Here is a 17,412-nt window from a genome sequence, read left to right as displayed (position 1 = left end):
TAATATATATTTATATATTTTAAAAATATAAATGGGTGGGGTTGGGTTGGGATGGGGCGGGGACACCCCTCATCCCCCTCGCCTCCGACCCAGAACCTTATTTTAATTCCCTCTTTGACCCCTATCCTCGGTCAAACCGAGATCGGGGCAAGGACTTGCGGGGCCCAACCTTAATTGTTTTATACGAGTTTATATGTCTATATCTAGAATACAAAGTTAGGGTAATATGTTAGAGTATCTGGTGCAGATTTTTAAACTCTTCATAATATACTTTTACGATTTACGATTATTATTTTTGTTTTGAAATTTTTTTATTCAATAATTTATCACTCTTCGTGTTTTTTTTTTATTTCTTTTTTTTTTTTTTTTGTAATAAACAACAATTAACCGACTAGAATATGATTAAATAAAATTGAAAACAAAAAAGAAATCAAAACTTTTGATTCCTAATTTTCTCCATAAATTTTATCATTATCATCTTCTCATTGTAGCTTTGTATCTTTCCTCTATCATGAAATTTTTTTGAATTGAATCTCCTCCATCATCTTAGCAACCAATGGAATGTCACAACAATTTTTTAACAATTTCACTTTTAATTCTTCCAAATTTGGAGGATTGTCAGAGAACAAATCTCCATTTTTAGTAATTTTTTCTAAAAAATGTTCTAGAAAACAAATCTCCATTTTGTGATTTTTTTTTTAAAAAAAATATCTGTTATTTTTTTCTTTAACTTTTTTTTGTCTATCATTTAACTATATACATACTTTTCTAAATTTTTAACACTCATTTGATATGCGAATTCAATTAAATAAATTATTGCAGTTAATGTGGACAAAATACTACTATTTATATAATCAATAACCTTACAACATACTTTAACGCTCAGGAATTAGTTTAATATGCATCAAAATAGGGTTGTTATTGAGGTTTATTTACATGTTCACAAATAATAAGGTATATATATATAATCATGGCCAATAATGAGCCAATTTCATGCATATACAAAAAAATTGTTCGTTAAAATAGTTAAATTGATCAGTCCTACCAAGTAGATGTATGCATTACCTCTTCCTAGACTGTGGTGGGATTGTTAATAAACAATTAGTTTTAGTCGGAAGTAGTTGTCAGAGCTCGAAATTGGTCACACGAAGGTGATATTGGAGTTGGTCGCACGAGTTTGTTGTCCGAGGTGGTCGCTAAAACTTGGAGTAAGTCATCGGAGTTTTGCGCGAAGGTAGTAGTTGAAGTTGATTATCGAAGGTGATTTTCGCCGAAGTTTGTAGTTAAAGGTGGTTGTTGAAGCTCGAAGTTGGTCGCATGAACATGGACACCAGAGTTTGTTATCGGAGCTCGAAATTAGTTGTCAGAGTTGATCGCAGGAAAGTGGTCGTTAAAGTTGATTGTCGGAGCTGTTGTCGGAGTCTAGAATTGATCGTTGGAGTTGGCCATGTGAAAGTGGTTGTCAAAGTTGGTTCCCTAAGTGTGGCAATAGTAGACGATGACAATGAATGATGAATGAAGCCATTGAAAACATTGGAAGGAAGGATAGTTGTAGGTTGATAAAATATACCAACTCAACTCCACCAACATTTAAAATTGGTGGTCGAACATTGAATTGATATATTTTACCAACTCAACTCAACTCAACTCAATTGTGGTGTACCAAACACTCAACTTTCGTCTAGAGAAATCATTTGTGTGGTTTAGCTACAAAAATTTTAGAGAGTTTCTCATCCCTTTAAGTTTATGATTTGAACTATTTACTTTTTATATTTGGCGGTAAAATTTTCAAAACAATGAAAATGAATTAATAGAAACTTAACACATGGCATGGCTATAAGTGGACAAACTCGAAGATAAAAGTGCCAAACTCTTGATATCTAAAATCGAAGGGCAAAAATGTAAAATTTTAAAATTTAGAGGAAAAAAAAAAAAACTGAACTCCAAACTCAAGATTAAAAGTGTATTTTAAAATCTAGAGATCAAAGGTAAATCATACTCAATGACCAAAAATACATTTTCTCCAAAAATTACTTTAAAAACACCCCTTTTGAGTAATTTTACGAAAGTGCTATTGTTTAGAAAGTTATTGGAGAGTCGAGATAAGCCTAAAAGAATTGAAATAAGGAGTTTCATTTACACATCCTGCTCAGCCACAAACACAAAATACTTTCTTTCAAGAATTCAAAGTTTAAATGTCTGTTGGTACAGATAGCAGGGAATAAGGAGAAGTATAATCTAACTGATATTGAAACTTGAAAGCAGTGACTCATGATTTTTCCCAATGTACAATTTTTTTATACGTAAATGAAACTTTTGTGCTAAATTTCATTTATAAAACTGTTGCTATCACAAAAGCACATAGATGAAACAGGATAAAATAGTTTTGATGTAAACAATACTTTGTTCATCTAATTAACCTCTCAATGAATACTTCTTTCCAGCAAAAGGCTGAAACTTCAGCTCTTCTTTCTCTTTGGGTTGCTCTTGCTCACCGTCTTTAGATTCCTGGAAAATATCAGCTTATTTACAGTCAATTTCTCATTTTGATTGAAGTTTGGTAAGGAGTATCGACCAATATGAGCCTAACTCAATTAACGTAAATGTGTACTATCAACCTCGAGATCAGAGGTTCAATTCCTACCCCACATGTAAAAAAAAACAGATATATAAGTAATATCGTGGATAATCCTTGTTTATAGATGAGTTCAAACTACTTCAGAACACTTTAAGATGACAGAGAGCAAACAGCCAAACCTTCTTAGTTTCCTTCGGAGTTCGGCTCGCATTTCCTCCAAAAACAAGCTTTCCTTCGGACTGCCTCCTGTTAGCATTCTGAGAGCTAGACCCAGCAGAAGGCTGGCCGCTAACAGTTCTTGTATCAACTTGCTTGTCCTTGGATAATGAAGCTGAAGATAGTGGTGGCTGTTGCTTAGATGGTTTCCCATCCAAACGCCTCCCAACTCCAGTGAAGGGATTGAATTTTGGTTCAGCTTCTGAAGGGGGTTCCTCATCTGTAAGAAAAAAGAATATGCAAATGCATTAAGTCATGTTTCAAAATGGATAAAAATAAGAAGTTCCCCAGCTAATAAGATAAGCAGTACAATTTTGCTTTGTAAGTTCATGAAATCATTACACAAAAACATCATCAGGTCTGACCTTGGACTGGAGCCTTGCCTGTAGGAAGGGATGGAACTGGCTTTTCAGGTTCCTTGTAATCCAAAGGGGGCGCGAAGTCCACTTCACAGTCAGTCTCAATTATACTTATTGCATTTGAAGGCTTCGTTTCAATTATATCGATGTAATATTTCTTGTTGTTATATGCCACCATGATACTGTCTCCGGTTGTCAGGCATGAAAAATTTCTCAAAGTCGTCTCCAAGCTGTATGACATTGATAGGTATGTTAATTGGGATATTATAAGGATATATTAATAATTAGTTAGAGAGTTTGTCAGGCTTGTAGGCTATAAATAGAGTGAGTAGGGTAGGTGGAATGAACTAGGGCTTGAGCGTATTTCAAGATTTGGAGGATCTAAATATCTCAAACACTTGGTTATCTTGTAATTCATTATCGTTTATCTTTCAATACATTCGGGTTCTTTCAGATATGCAAAAGACTGAACAGTAAATGGGATGCTTTTTTCATTCACGTCCAACCAATTAGATATGAATTGGCTTTCCTTATTTATAAGGAAGTGACTGGTATATAAGAAAAAAGCACTAAGTTCACACCCCATGAGTTTCAGAAGCTTTACTTAATTCTAGTTTAAAGGATATAGAACTACGTTCATCTACATTTTCATGGCAAGAACCTAAGCTGCATATTGATTGTGTTATGGGGATACCAACCTGAGGGCTTATGTCCATCCAGAGAAGCAACCAATAATGAGATTTAACACGAAATGTGATCGATAAATTAGACGGACAGGTTACAGGAGCTGGTCTATACTAATATTCGGAGGGATATTAGAAATTAAGGGCATATGAAGTCTATTTGTCTTTTGTATAAAAAAAGATAAAAGACTATACATGACGTGAAAACATCAACAAGAGTGGAGGAACAGGTATTCAAATCCCCAACCTAGAGATGAATGATATTACAAGAAAGCTCTTCACTTAACAATAACCAAAATTGATTGAGCCCAATACCCTAAAACAAATCCTCATGTACAAAACTACCACAAGTCCTTCCGGGGACATCCTATAAAATTGAAACGATACAGAGAAGATTGGCATGGCCCACAAACGTACAAAACTACCACAAAATGGATTAAGATTTCATAGGGGGAAATTATTCAAGGTCTCTCTTCTCCTAGAGGCTCCTAGCTAGGAATTAGGATAATGAAGAAAATTTTAGATGGGTCTTCATTCATTTTCTAATTTCGCATTATCTATGAAATGGTTTCTTAACCCAAGAAAGGAGGGAGAGATGCTTTTCAAATCCATGGACCAAAACTCTGCAAAATAGTCTCCCACGTCACATTAATATTCGCACCAACTAAAATAACCACCAATGCAACCCAATTTTGAATCTCCATCTTTGTCAGATTCCTTCAGAAGATCTACTTCAAACAGTGAGAATCCCCACTAAAAACCTTGAACATAGAGTTCCAACTGGGAAAACGCAACCTACAATCTCAAGAACAAGCAGTCAAAGGGTTTATCCGTAAGCAATTCCATCTTCTTAAATCTGACCATGTCCTGCCTTGCCAATCTTTAAAGAAAGACTACAGTGGGAGTCAGCTTGGTTATGGTTTCCAATGGACGCCAGTTGTTGCTGCTCGGCACAGATTGGCTCTCACCATGTTTATTAATGCCGATGAAGCACAAAGTAACTTCTAGGAGGAACTCCACGACCAATTAACAAAGAGAATTAGTCTTTCTCCTCACACAGAAAATTACGGTCTATCAAACCTTTTCCAAGAGGGGCAATGTCCCCATGCACCAGAAATGGAGCAACACCCCTCTTCACCATTATCAAAGCATATTTATGGCTCATTTGGAATGGACGAAATAATCGGGTCTTTGAAGATAACGAGACGAGTTTTGCTCGCTTTTTGAATAATCTTTTATATACAGCTCTCACTTGGTGTAAACTCACCTCATCTTTTGTGATTTCAGTCTTACATCTCTTACTACACAGTGGAATACTATTATGTAATCTCACACGGCAATTTTGTCCTGGTGTAATTTCATGATATCAATGAAATTTCTCCAAAATGTTTCCCCCCCCCCCCCCCCAAAAAAAAAAAAAAAAGCACTCCCCTCTTTCACAACTTAAAAGTACGGCAGTACATTCCTAAAGAAATTTCATATACTTAACCTTCTCATTCTTCTTGTGAATATGGAGATAGAAAGAAAATCCTATGATAAGCCTTGATAACCAAAGTTTACCAAAGAAGAAAGAAAAAGAAGGAAAATGAGCAAATATCAAAGTAAATAAAGGATAGGGAATATTGTTAGTTAGAGGGGGGGTCAAAACAGAAAAGAGAGAGAAAAGGGGAGGGACCACGAGGAGAGGAGGTTATTTGTAAGAGGGAGTGAGACCATGGAGGGGCATTGAGGATTTTGTAAATCAAATCTCATATTTTGAGACTGATGGGAGAGAAGGGAAGCTCTCCAATTCTTCCCTACTGTTAATAAAATAAGGAGAAAAGTCCATTCTTATCAGCTGGTATCAGAGCACTCACCTGGGCATGGTGGGGAAGATGGAAGCTCGATTAATTAAAATGGAAGAAAAACAACTGGAGATGGAGGAAAGGATGGAAGTACAAGCTAAAAAAGTGAAAGATTGGATGGGTAGCATGTCGGCTCAAATGGCCTTAGTGTTGTCGAAAATTGAAACAATGGGCAACTCGAAGAGGCAATCGCCATCATCGGAGAGAACTCCAACAGATAAAGGGAAGCGAGTAACAGAGGGCTCTTCATCCAAAACAGAAAATCAAGAGGGAAAGGATGGCAGTACAAGCTAAAGAAGTGAAAGATTGGATGGGCATGTCGGCTAAAATGGCCTTAGTGTTGTCGAAAATTGAAACAATGGGCAACCCGGAGAGGAAATCGCCATCATCGAAGAGAACTCCAACAGAGAGAGGGAAGCAAGTAACAGAGGGTTCTTCATCCAAAACAGAAAATCAAGAGGGAATACACGCACCTGCGAATAAAGGGATTCCGTTGTTTGATATGCGGCTGAGGAAATTGGAAGTACCTATCTTCAAAGGGGAAGAGGACGAGAATCCAGACGAATGGTTACATCGGGTAGAGAGGTATTTTGTTGTAAACAGGCTATCGGAGAAAGACAAGTTGGATGCGGCGGTCCTATTTTGGAGGGGGAAGCACTCGACTGGTATCAATGGGAGGACGATTGGTCGCCGGTGAGTAGCTGGTCGCAGTTCAGAGAGTTATTTTTAACAAGATTCCGGCCGGCGAGTGAAGCGGATCGTTATGCCCGAGTGATGCGGCTGTAGTAGGAGACCTCGGTGAGGGACTATCGGAGGAAGTTTGAGAGATACTCTGCTGGGCTGAAGGAGTTGGGCGATAAAGCTTTGGAGAGTAAATTCATCTATGGGCTTAAAGAAGAGATCCAAAGTGAGATGAGGAAGCTGAAGCCCGAAGGACTGAAGGCCACAATGCAAATGGCCCAGTTGATCGAGGAAGACCAAATGTTGTAAAGGCATCTGGGCAAGGGGGCCGGGTTGGAGGGGATCTACAACCCGAACGCAAAGACGGGGGGAAACGTGGGTGGATCAAGCAACCGTGGGTCGAGTAACCCGATTAATCGAACCCTTACAATCAACCCAAGCCGGGGGAGTTCGACCGGGTCGTCTGCCACCATTGTTGCGTGAGGAGAAACAGGGACGAAGGGGATCACCGATGGCTCATTTCGGAGGCTTTCCGATGCGGAGATGAAGGAGAAACGGGATAAGGGTATGTGTTTTAGGTGCGACGAGAAGTTCAGTTTTGGCCACCGTTGTAAGAAAAAAGAGCTGCAGTTCATGTTTGTTCAAGAGGGGGAAGATTTAGTAGAGGAAGGGGAAGAACCGAATATAGTTGAATACAAACCAGATCGAACACCACCGAGGGATGAAAAGGAGATCGCGAATCTGTCTTTAAATTCACTAGCCGGATTGAGTTCACCAAAAACGATCAAGGTGAGGGGAATCATTGGGGAAAGGGAGGTGGTTGTATTGATTGACGGGGGAGCAACTCACAACTTCATTACTTCAGAATTAGTCACAGAACTACAGCTACCCATATCACCTTCTGAAGGTTACGATGTAGTGTTGGGATCGGGGGGAGCAGTTCAAGCCGCGGGAGTGTGCAAAGGTGTGTATATTACCATCTTTGATCTATCCATTATTTAAGATTTTCTTCCTCTATCGTTGGGTAGTGCGAATGTTATCCTGGGAGTAGTGTGGCTGGAAACTCTTAGGCAAATCATTTTTTATTACAAATTATCAACAATGGAGTTCAAAGTGGGGGAATGGACAGTCCAATTGCAAGGAGACCGAGGCTTGGTGAAATCACAAAATATCATTGAAATCCATGGCCAAGGCAATTAGGGGAGGAGACCATGGAGTTTTGATTGAATTGAATGGTTTAGACCTTAACCGAGGCAAGGCAGAGGAAGAAGAGGACAGTGAGGCTGAAACAATGAAGAATAACACTGAAATACCACTGGAAATCCAACAAGTACTAAAGAAATTTGAAGTGGTTTTTCAACCTCCCCTCCTCAACGAAACCAAGATCACACCATTGAGCTTCTTCCGGGAGCTAGACCTATCAATGTGAGGCCTTATAGGTATCCTCAATTTCAGAAAGATGAGATCGAAAGGATGGTGAAAGAGATGCTAATGGCAGGAGTCATTCAGCCAAGTCGAAGTGCTTATTCTAGCCCAGTTTTGTTGGTTAAAAAGAAGGATGGGAGTTAACGTTTCTGCATAGACTACCGTGCCCTGAATAAAGCAACCATTCCAGATAAGTACCCTATTCCTATTGTAGATGAGTTATTAGATGAGTTATATGGTGCCACAATCTTCTCAAAGATTGATTTAAAATCAGGTTATCATCAAATTCGAGTCCACCAAAAAGACATCCACAAAACGGCTTTTAGAACACATGAGGGCCACTATGAGTTCTTGGTGATGCCATTCGGGTTGAGGAATGCTCTATCTACTTTCCAAGCCCTTATGAATGAAATCCTTAAACCATATCTCTGTCGGTTCGCGTTGGTCTTCTTTGATGACATTTTGATCTATAGTAGGACATTGGAGGAACACATGAGTCATCTAGCAACTATATTGGAAGTGTTGATTGACAATCAGCTGGTAGCCAATTGGAAGAAGTGTCAGTTTGGGGTAGCGAGTATTGAGTATTTAGGACATATTATTTCTGCCAATGGAGTATCAGTCGATCCATCTAAGCTGGAAGCTATGAATAGATGGCCTACACCACGTAATGTGAAGGAGTTGAGGGGTTTCCTCGGCCTTACCGGATACTACAGAAAATTTGTGGCCAGCTATGGCACCATAGCTCTGCCATTGACTCAGTTACTGAAGAAGGGAAGTTTTCAATGGAGTGAGGAAGCGGAGGAAGCGTTCCAACGTCTCAAATCAGCCATGGTTTCTGTACCAGTGTTGGGAACCATTTGTGGTAGAGACGGATGCATCAGGGGTGGGAGTGGGAGCTGTGTTAACGCAAAACAAAAGGCCACTGGCGTATTTCAGCCAAGCGCTGCCTCCCACTCATCGCTTTAAGGCAGTGTATGAAAGGGAACTAATGGCTATGGTGTTTGCCATTCAAAAGTGGAGGTCGTACCTTCTAGGGAGACACTTCATAGTCCGGACAGACCAGAAAAGCTTAAAGTTCCTTCTAGAACAAAGGGTAAACGCTGGGGAGTATCAGAGATGGATTGCTAAACTTATGGGATATGATTTCAGCATTGAGTATAAGAAGGGAGCTGAAAATTCTGCAGCAGATGCCCTCTCCCGATTACCTACTTCACTGAAACTAGGGATGATAAGTGTAATAAAAGGGCTGAATACAACAGTGTTTGTTGAACAGGTGGGTGCGGATGAGGAACTGAATGGGATACGACAAGCTTTACTAACTGCCCAACCAGCTCCTGACGGATATAGTCTGAAAGGTGAAGTGCTTTACTACAAAGGGAGGATTGTCCTACCAGCCACTTCCCCTTCAATACCCCTATTGTTACATGAGTTCCATAACAGCCCCATTGGAGGACATCAAGGGAGCTTGAAAACTTATCAAAGAATGTCTAAGGTAGTCTATTGGAAGGGAATGAAGAAGGTGGTATAGCAGTATGTGGCAGATTGTGGGATTTGTCAGCAAGCCAAATACTTGTCCCTTGCACCAGCAGGTCTCCTACAAGCATTACCAATTCCGGATAGAGTATGGGAAGATATCTCCATGGACTTCATTGAAGGACTGCCCAGATCTGAAGGATTCGATACCATCATGGTAGTAGTAGACCGTTTGTCCAAATACGCCCACTTCATCACCTTAAGACATCTCTTTTCTACTCGGTCTGTGGCTGAAGTATTTGTTAGAGAAATTGTACGACTACATGGATATCCTCGAAGCATCATATCCGACCGTGACAAGATCTTCACTAGCTTGTTTTGGGAAGAACTCTTCAGTGTGATGGGAACTCAATTGTGTAGAAGTACAGCCTACCATCCCCAGACGGATGGGCAAACAGAGGTGGTTAACCGAGGTATTGAAACGTACCTGAGATGTTTTACTATGCATAATCCTAAACAATGGGCTAAGTGGATACCTTGGGCTGAATTTTGTTATAATACTTCATTTCACACATCTGCCCAAGCCACCCCCTTTGAGGTTTTGTATGGCTGCCCACCACCACCAGTACTCACAAATGATTCAACCTTAGTCAGTGAAGTTGACATCCAACTGCGGGACAGGGACATAATGATAGCCAAATTGAAGAACTCCCTACACAAGACCCAACAACGGATGACGAAATCGGCTAATGCCAAGAGGAGGGATGTAGAGTTTGGCTTAGAGGACTGGGTCTACCTCAAACTTAAACCCTATAGGCAGTCATCTATAGCTAAGCATAAACATCCAAAGCTGGCACCACGGTTTGTAGGACCATTTCAGGTGATCGACCGTATCGGGAAGACAGCATACAAGCTTGCCCTACCAGTTGGAACCGGTATACATCCTGTATTTCATGTATCAGTCCTTCGGAAAGCAGTTGGTTGTAATTTACCACAAATACCGATTCCCCCTAATCTGACCGAAGAGTTGAGCTTTATAACACAGCCTGCTGAATTGTTAGGCATCAGAACATACCTTCCGGGAACCAACAAACAGAAGTACTGATTCGTTGGGAGAATGGAGACCATACCGAGGCAACATGGGAGCTTCCAGATGTGATCAAGGATCAATTCCCTGATTTCCACCTTGAGGACAAGGTGGCTCTTTGGGGGGCGAGTATTGATAAGCCCTTGATAACCAAAGTTTACCAAAGAAGAAAGAAAAAGAAGGAAAATGAGCAAATATCAAAGTAAATAAAGGATAGGGAATATTGTTAGTTAGAGGGGGGGTCAAAACAGAAAAGAGAGAGAAAAGGGGAGGGACCACGAGGAGAGGAGGTTATTTGTAAGAGGGAGTGAGACCATGGAGGGGCATTGAGGATTTTGTAATCAAATCTCATATTTTGAGACTGATGGGAGAGAAGGGAAGCTCTCCAATTCTTCCCTACTGTTAATAAAATAAGGAGAAAAGTCCATTCTTATCATCTACTTCCACCTATTAGGTCTTTAGACAATCTTCTCAACCACTATCTTACACACAGAGAGAGACTGAAACTGGAGCAGCCGGTGTGTGATGCCTAGGTCCATTCATCAATTGATAATCAACAAGCACCAAACTGTTGGCTTTCCCTCCACAAAATTAATGCTAGCAATAGTAGTATGGGAAAATTATATCTTCAAACGTGAGACGATCTTTAAAAAAACACGTTAAAGGTGAGTCTAAGGTGCACCTCGTTCATCCCAACTTGAAAAGCATTACTGAGGGTAAGCTTCTCACCTCCATCCAGATGGCAAATAATACCATCAATTACCAAAATGAAAAGAAAACCAAAAAGAAGGTCCCCTTGTTGCATACTGCTAGCATTTCAATTTACAAGTTTTTTAAATGCAAGAAGTCATTAATTCAATCCCTACATTTGTCTACAAAACTTTTAGCGTACAAAAAGGATCGTAAAGCCCAACACACATAATTGTAGTCCCTTTTTAACATTGAGTCTAACAATAAAAACCTACATTATCTTTAACCTCAAAAGCATTGTTTTCTGATTTGCTGGAAGGATAACATACAAAATTTGTTTGCCTATGGCAAAAGCTCCTGAGTTAGGAGCCACCTTATTATGAATCATCTTTCTGAACCATGAGACAAGCACGGTAGAGATGAACATCCCAACCATGCTATGGAGAATAGTTGAGATACCTGAAGTGTGGTTTTTATGAAAACTATTTAAGAAGTAAAATGAACGTTGATTTCCTACTTGCTGATAGTGACATGATGTCCCCATGTTCTTCAAAATTAAATAAAACATGGTCCATAATCTTAATCCCTTACCACCACTGTCTTTCTAGCTCTAGTGAACCCATCCAACCTGGGGACTTTACCCAACCCAGACTCCCAAAGAATTAGTCCGGTCCTCTTCAAAAGGCCTTCTGAACCAAACTTTATAACCATCATCATAATCAGCATATCTACCTAAATAAGCTTGTAACCTCCTCATCTCCAGAGGTAAGCCAGAATTCCATCATCCTTGCATTCATCTGATCAAGAACATACTTTCCTATAACCATCGGCTCCTATGGAGGAAGAAAAGGCAGTACTCCTTCCTTGATCCATTATAATCTAGACTTCTACCTCAAAGAAATTTCTTTGAGACTTAAGAGAGGACTTTTTAAATCTAAAACTACAAAGGCTCTCTTCTCCAAGCAAATAGAACCAAATAGATCTTGGTTTTCTTCAATAAAAATACTATCCATAAATCATGTAAGTCTTTCCCGTGTAAGTCTTTCTTTAGGTTTGGTTGAAAATAGGGTTATTAACCTAGGGACATTTATGTAATTGTGTAGACCCCTAGGGTTTTTTACTGTCTACTTATACAGTGTGTCCCTATGTATTCAGTGTATCAGATTTAAAAGAATAAGAAAAGTCTTTATATCGTGGTTTTTCTCCCTGTACCAGGGTTTCCACGTAATCTTGTTGTTCTTCTCTTCCATATTCTTTATTTTTTAACAGGTTTCTCGTGTCAATCATAAATTTTGGATGTTGACCTTTCATTCAGAGGGTTTCTCGTGTAAGTCTTTCTTTAGGTTTTTACTTGATCCCTCTCACGTTGTTGAGTCGGTCTTTGACGTTTTATGGAGGATTAAGATTCCAAAGTAAGTTAAGTTCTTCTCTCGGCAAGTTTTGCTTGGGCATGTGAACACAATGGATAGGTTCATGAGAAAGATGCCTTCGTTATTGGGCCCTTGGTGCTATATCTTGTTGGAAGGCGGAGGAAAACTTGGATCACTTTCTCTGGGAGTGTTTGTGTCAATATGCTAGATCTATGTGGAATCATTTCTTTCAAGAGTTTGATTTCACGCTTGCTCGTCAAAGATATGTTCATTTGATGATCGAGGAGTTCTCCATCCACCTTTTAAAGAAAAATGTCGTTTTCTTTGGTTTTGCGAGTGTGTGTGTGATTTTATGGGATCTTTGGGAGGAGAGAAACAATAGAGTGTTTTGTAGAGTGGAGAGAGACTCTAGTGAGGTTTGGTCGTTGGTTAGGTTTCATGTCTCTCTTTGGCCTTCAGTTTCGAAGACTTTTTATAATTATTCCCTAGACTATATCTTACTTAGCTGGAGTCCCTTTCTCTAAAGGGTTTTGTGGGCTTGGTTTTTTTTGTATGCCCCTTGTATTATTTCATTTTTTCTCAATGAAAGCAGTTGTTTCTATTAAAATAAGTTTATTTTTTTGTGGAAAAAAAAAAAAAACTATCCATAAATCATGATCAAGGTCTTCTCCGGTCAAAAATCTTAAATGTCTCTATTCCAAGGACCAAGACTATAGATGAGGGGGGAATATGAAAAATTAATAATTAGCAACTCACATGGCTTTTGGATTGGATATATCCAAGAAGTCCTTTGTGTGAGGTTGTAATTTAACATAAGTTCCCTTCGGTAGTGTAACATTCTTCACTCTCACAACGTCTCCCTCCTGTAAAAGCATATTCTCCATCATCTGTAGAGGAAACTAAGCAATCAGCACATGTTCTTGGAAAGAAATCAAGCTGGAAACACAAATAAGTTTAGAATGCACTTAGTGACTACCCAATAAGGCATATAGATCATTCCCTCTTCAGCAATGAACTCGAGGACACCACAGTGGGAAAGTCGTTCAGTAACATCATTCCGAAGTTCAAACAACATTGGATAATCGATATGTAAAGATGCTGCAGATATTAGTTTAACATTGAATTACCATTGCACAATACATGAAGGACAATAGATATATAAATGTAAAAATAAGAACAAAAAGGTAAAAGGAACTAAGTCATAGCAAAAGCAGAAAATACCAAGGCGATCAAGGGCTGATGGTGGCATTATGACTGAAATGAAGAGGTAAACATATGAAGACACATTAGCAAGAATGGGATATTTGACCATAGAAAGTAACACAAATCAGAAAAACTTACTTTTGTCACCAGTTTCAAGTTGTGGCTGCAAAATAGATGAAATAAACAGAGTTTAAACTAAAAAAATATGTTGAGTATTTAAGAAGATATTCCAAAATACAATATCAAATTTTATCTCCATGTCTAAATTCATCAAGTGAAACAACCCAAAAAGTAGCTACTCAAACTACACAAAGTCACATTCATAACTCAATGAGATCAACATCCTTCTCTTTATTATTTCATTTCAAAAATCTTGTTGATGTGCATATTAAGACAGGGATGACTGAAAAAATTGAATGATCTGCTGCCTTCACAATTTAGAGACGGAAGAATGATGATGGAATTAAAACAGCTTTAGCTAACCTCTTGAAAGAAAATTATAGTAGCCTAAACAAGTAAATAATTGAGTGAAAAAGTAATGTTCAGCAACCTTTTCAATAAAAGATGCAGGATAGCACCGATAAGTTTGCTCAAATGAAGTCCCATGATATCCATACCCATCGAAGAACTGCACAACCACATGAAACATTTTAGATTACATTATGATGCTATGCTTTAAACTTTAAAGAACAAAAATTGAAAAGAACATATGTGTCAACAAGGAAATATTCTATCAAATAACATTAAAGAAATATTCCAAGAGTGGACCAAAGATGAATGCTCCCACAATTTAAAAGATGGTGCATATTTCAGTTCCACATGAAAAGTTCTATATTCAGGAGTCTTAGAATTAAACTCACAATTATTATTAGTTTTTTTTTAATGAGTATATTCACAATAATAGCTGTTAAAGAAATCTTCCAATCGAATAATGCTGATACGGTCAGCCATTCAAATTTTACGAGACTACGTTAGAAACAATTTTCTGCTTTAAAAAAAAGTTTCTTTAATGCAAACAAATTTTCCCGGCAAGATGCTTTTAAAGAACAATTTTAAAACACATGGAAGATTATTGAAATTGCATCTCAACGTTTTCATACATTTCATTAGTCATCCCAAACTGCTTGTAAAATTAGTCTCGGAAAGAAATTTGAAAACATATCTAAACAGCCCATAGATATCCATATACACCATAAAAAATTAACTAGACCACAGGGAAAGAGGTTAAAGAAATCCATCCAACCCTTCTTTAAGCTCAAACCAACGTCAAACGTTACCATTTTTTCAATGGGAGTGGGGGCCGGGGGTTGGCTAAATATAAGCTAAATAACTTACCATAGTGTAGAACCTTGCAGAGTATCACCCCAAAACCTGAACCTACCAATGGAAGTATGGAATATTAGTTTAAAAAAGTGCAGCTCAACGTAGAAGATGAAACCAATAAGATAAGAGACTCTCCATTTAATAAATACCAAGTAAACATCCAAACATGTAAATAATAAAAAAACCCCATGTGGAAAGAAAAAAAAAGTTCTGAAACTCATAGTTTAATCAGAACTAGCACAGTCCCCAGCGCACACACAAACACTGAGATCAAACACCTGGTTTTGACTCGGATGTGGATAAGTACAAGTTATATACAAAGAAATTCAACTTCATCACAAACACAAAAAAGGTCCAAAACCTTCAACCATAGAATTGAAAGGGAAATGTGGGGGATAATTAGATTTGTAACAGTTCTCATCTCAAATATTCCTTTTGCAATAAAAAAGAAACGACAGCCTTCACTACGATACAAGCGATTACCCACAAGCACAAGCAAAAGAAAGAATCTAGATAGGAAAGAAATGAAGGTAATTGTTGAGAATAGTTGCAGAAAACGAAAATCTGATTGAGAACAGAAATGCAAATGGGAAAAAATTAGAAGAAATTGGTTGGATCGGAAAGTAATGAAAGAGCATAGACAGTGAGAAAGGAAATGATCGGAAAAGGGAAATTGAAGAAACCTTTAATGGCGGAAATGAGAGAGAAGCTCTGACCGACTTGAGGAAACTCAGACGAGAGAATTGAAGAAGAGAGGAACCAAGCCCATATCCATCAAAATGGCTGAGATTTGTTTTTCTCATTATTCTTCACTATTTTCTATAGTATTCTATTACTCATTTATTATTTAACCCAAAGAATATATTCTTTTTAGATATTAAACCCACCCAGGTTTAAAATATTGATATTTTACCCAAGAAAATATATCAGATAAAATATCAATATCAATTATTTAAAATATAAAAAAATTAAAATTAAAATAATATATTTATATTAGTAAAGATTTTATAATTTTTAAACCACTTTTAACACATTTATTATTTATATTATATTTATTTTAGTAATATTTTATTACTTATTTTTTAAGGCAAATATGAATTTATACCCCTAAATGTTGACGTTATATCAATTTAAACTATTAGACAGTCGGGTTGTTCTAGTGGCAAAAGAACCACATAGTGAAAGTGGGATGATCAAATATGGTTAGACTTCTTTCCATACCCCAAAAGGAAGGCATTTCAACACCTCAGTCCGTAGCTAAAGTTCTCAAACAAGAGTTTCATTTCGTCATTTCATCAAGCAAATCCCGTTACTAAAGGAAATTGCCTTAACCCGGAATAATAGGGGAAACCAAAGTTCAGTCTTAGAAAGCTTCAAAGATTGTAACAATCCAGACCTCAAGCTAATAATTATATTAATTTAAACCCTAAACTTTTATAAGGGTGTCAATTTACATATTTCTTTAAATTTAGTTTGAAAAAATATCACGCAAAACAATAGGTAAATTCTTATACTTGTGTGAACTTTTACAAATGTCGATTATTCAAAATTGATAACTATAATCTAAATAGACAATTTTCAAATAAATCTTAATTAAGAGTCTAAATTGATTTACTTATGTAAGTTTAGAAGTTTAAATGATAAAATAACAGTCTCACATGATGTTTATCCAAATAAAACATAATGGAGAGTTTAAATTGATACACTTATGAAAGTTCGGGTTTCAAGTTATACAATTATTAGTTCATAGTTTAAATTGATATAACTTTAAGTTTAGGGATATAAATTGATATTTATCCCAATTTTTATGTTTCACAACTTTTTTATAATATAATGGAAATGTCGATTCATCCCTTATGTCTATATCAAACCCAAATGTGAAAATATGAATGTAAATGTCAACATCTTCTTCTTTCGCCATCAATGGCCGTCATCGTCGTTATTGCCCTCGCCATTGGCATTAAGAAAGAATCCTTGGATTGCATCGGTATATGGGTAGTTTCAAATTGAATCAACAAAACACTGAATCTCATTAGCAACTATTACTTGTCCGATTAATAAATTTTAAATGATAAGAAAATCGACTTTGACTCGAAGTGAGAAAGCCAATTGAAGGACTTTAACTCCCTCCAAGGATCTAACCAAATATTAAAAGTTCTCTAGTTAATATATCAATATAAAAAATAATTAATAAACTTTATTTTAAACAATAATTAAGTTGGTTTTGCTTTCATATGAAGTTATAGATCTTGTTATTGGCTTCTTCTTCCAAAAGAAAATATATTGATATTGACATTTATCTTAGTATTGGGATTAACATGTTTTTTTTTCATATATCTATGAAACCTTCCGATTTACATATATCTCGACATATCAACGAATATTTTTACTTGAGCGGCTATCTACTAATGACATATCCATTGAATAAGAGTCAGATTCCTGAATTACATCTAAGTCAGATTCCTGAAGCAATAAGA

At 37.4% G+C, this 17,412-nt stretch overlaps 1 protein-coding gene and 1 pseudogene across 2 annotated transcripts; one reads left to right on the top strand and one right to left on the bottom strand.

The window, feature by feature from the left end:
• Nucleotides 1–2,149: 2,149 nt before the first annotated feature.
• LOC120088210 (ubiquitin fusion degradation protein 1 homolog) lies at nt 2,150–15,757 on the bottom strand. 2 transcript variants are annotated; one of them, XM_039045336.1, is made up of 10 exons: nt 15,619–15,757; nt 14,948–14,989; nt 14,163–14,240; nt 13,751–13,775; nt 13,631–13,663; nt 13,386–13,507; nt 13,166–13,296; nt 3,160–3,383; nt 2,758–3,014; nt 2,150–2,508 (listed from the first exon to the last, which is right to left on the bottom strand). In XM_039045336.1, the coding sequence occupies exons 2-10, from the start codon at nt 14,948–14,950 to the stop codon at nt 2,416–2,418; spliced, it is 966 nt and encodes a 321-aa protein (XP_038901264.1). In that variant the 5' UTR covers nt 14,951–14,989; nt 15,619–15,757; the 3' UTR covers nt 2,150–2,415. The 2 variants fall into 2 exon arrangements, with proteins under 2 accessions (XP_038901264.1, XP_038901265.1); XM_039045337.1 differs by having other exon boundaries at nt 14,948–14,983; nt 15,619–15,728.
• Nucleotides 4,187–4,282, top strand: LOC120089601 (annotated as a pseudogene).
• Nucleotides 15,758–17,412: the final 1,655 nt, after the last annotated feature.

This window comes from Benincasa hispida, chromosome 10 (assembly GCF_009727055.1).
Source record: "Benincasa hispida cultivar B227 chromosome 10, ASM972705v1, whole genome shotgun sequence".
Taxonomy (NCBI): Eukaryota; Viridiplantae; Streptophyta; class Magnoliopsida; order Cucurbitales; family Cucurbitaceae; genus Benincasa; species Benincasa hispida.
The sequence above is the reverse complement of the archived record's forward strand: the minus strand, read 5'-3'. Positions and strand labels throughout refer to the sequence as shown.

Coding starts and splice junctions, on each gene's coding strand:
- LOC120088210 (XM_039045336.1), bottom strand. Junction 3,384..13,165: donor ATATCCAATCCAAAAGCCAT/GTGAGTTGCTAA, acceptor AATGTCATACAG/CTTGGAGACGACTTTGAGAA. Junction 2,509..2,757: donor CTCCGAAGGAAACTAAGAAG/GTTTGGCTGTTT, acceptor GATATTTTCCAG/GAATCTAAAGACGGTGAGCA.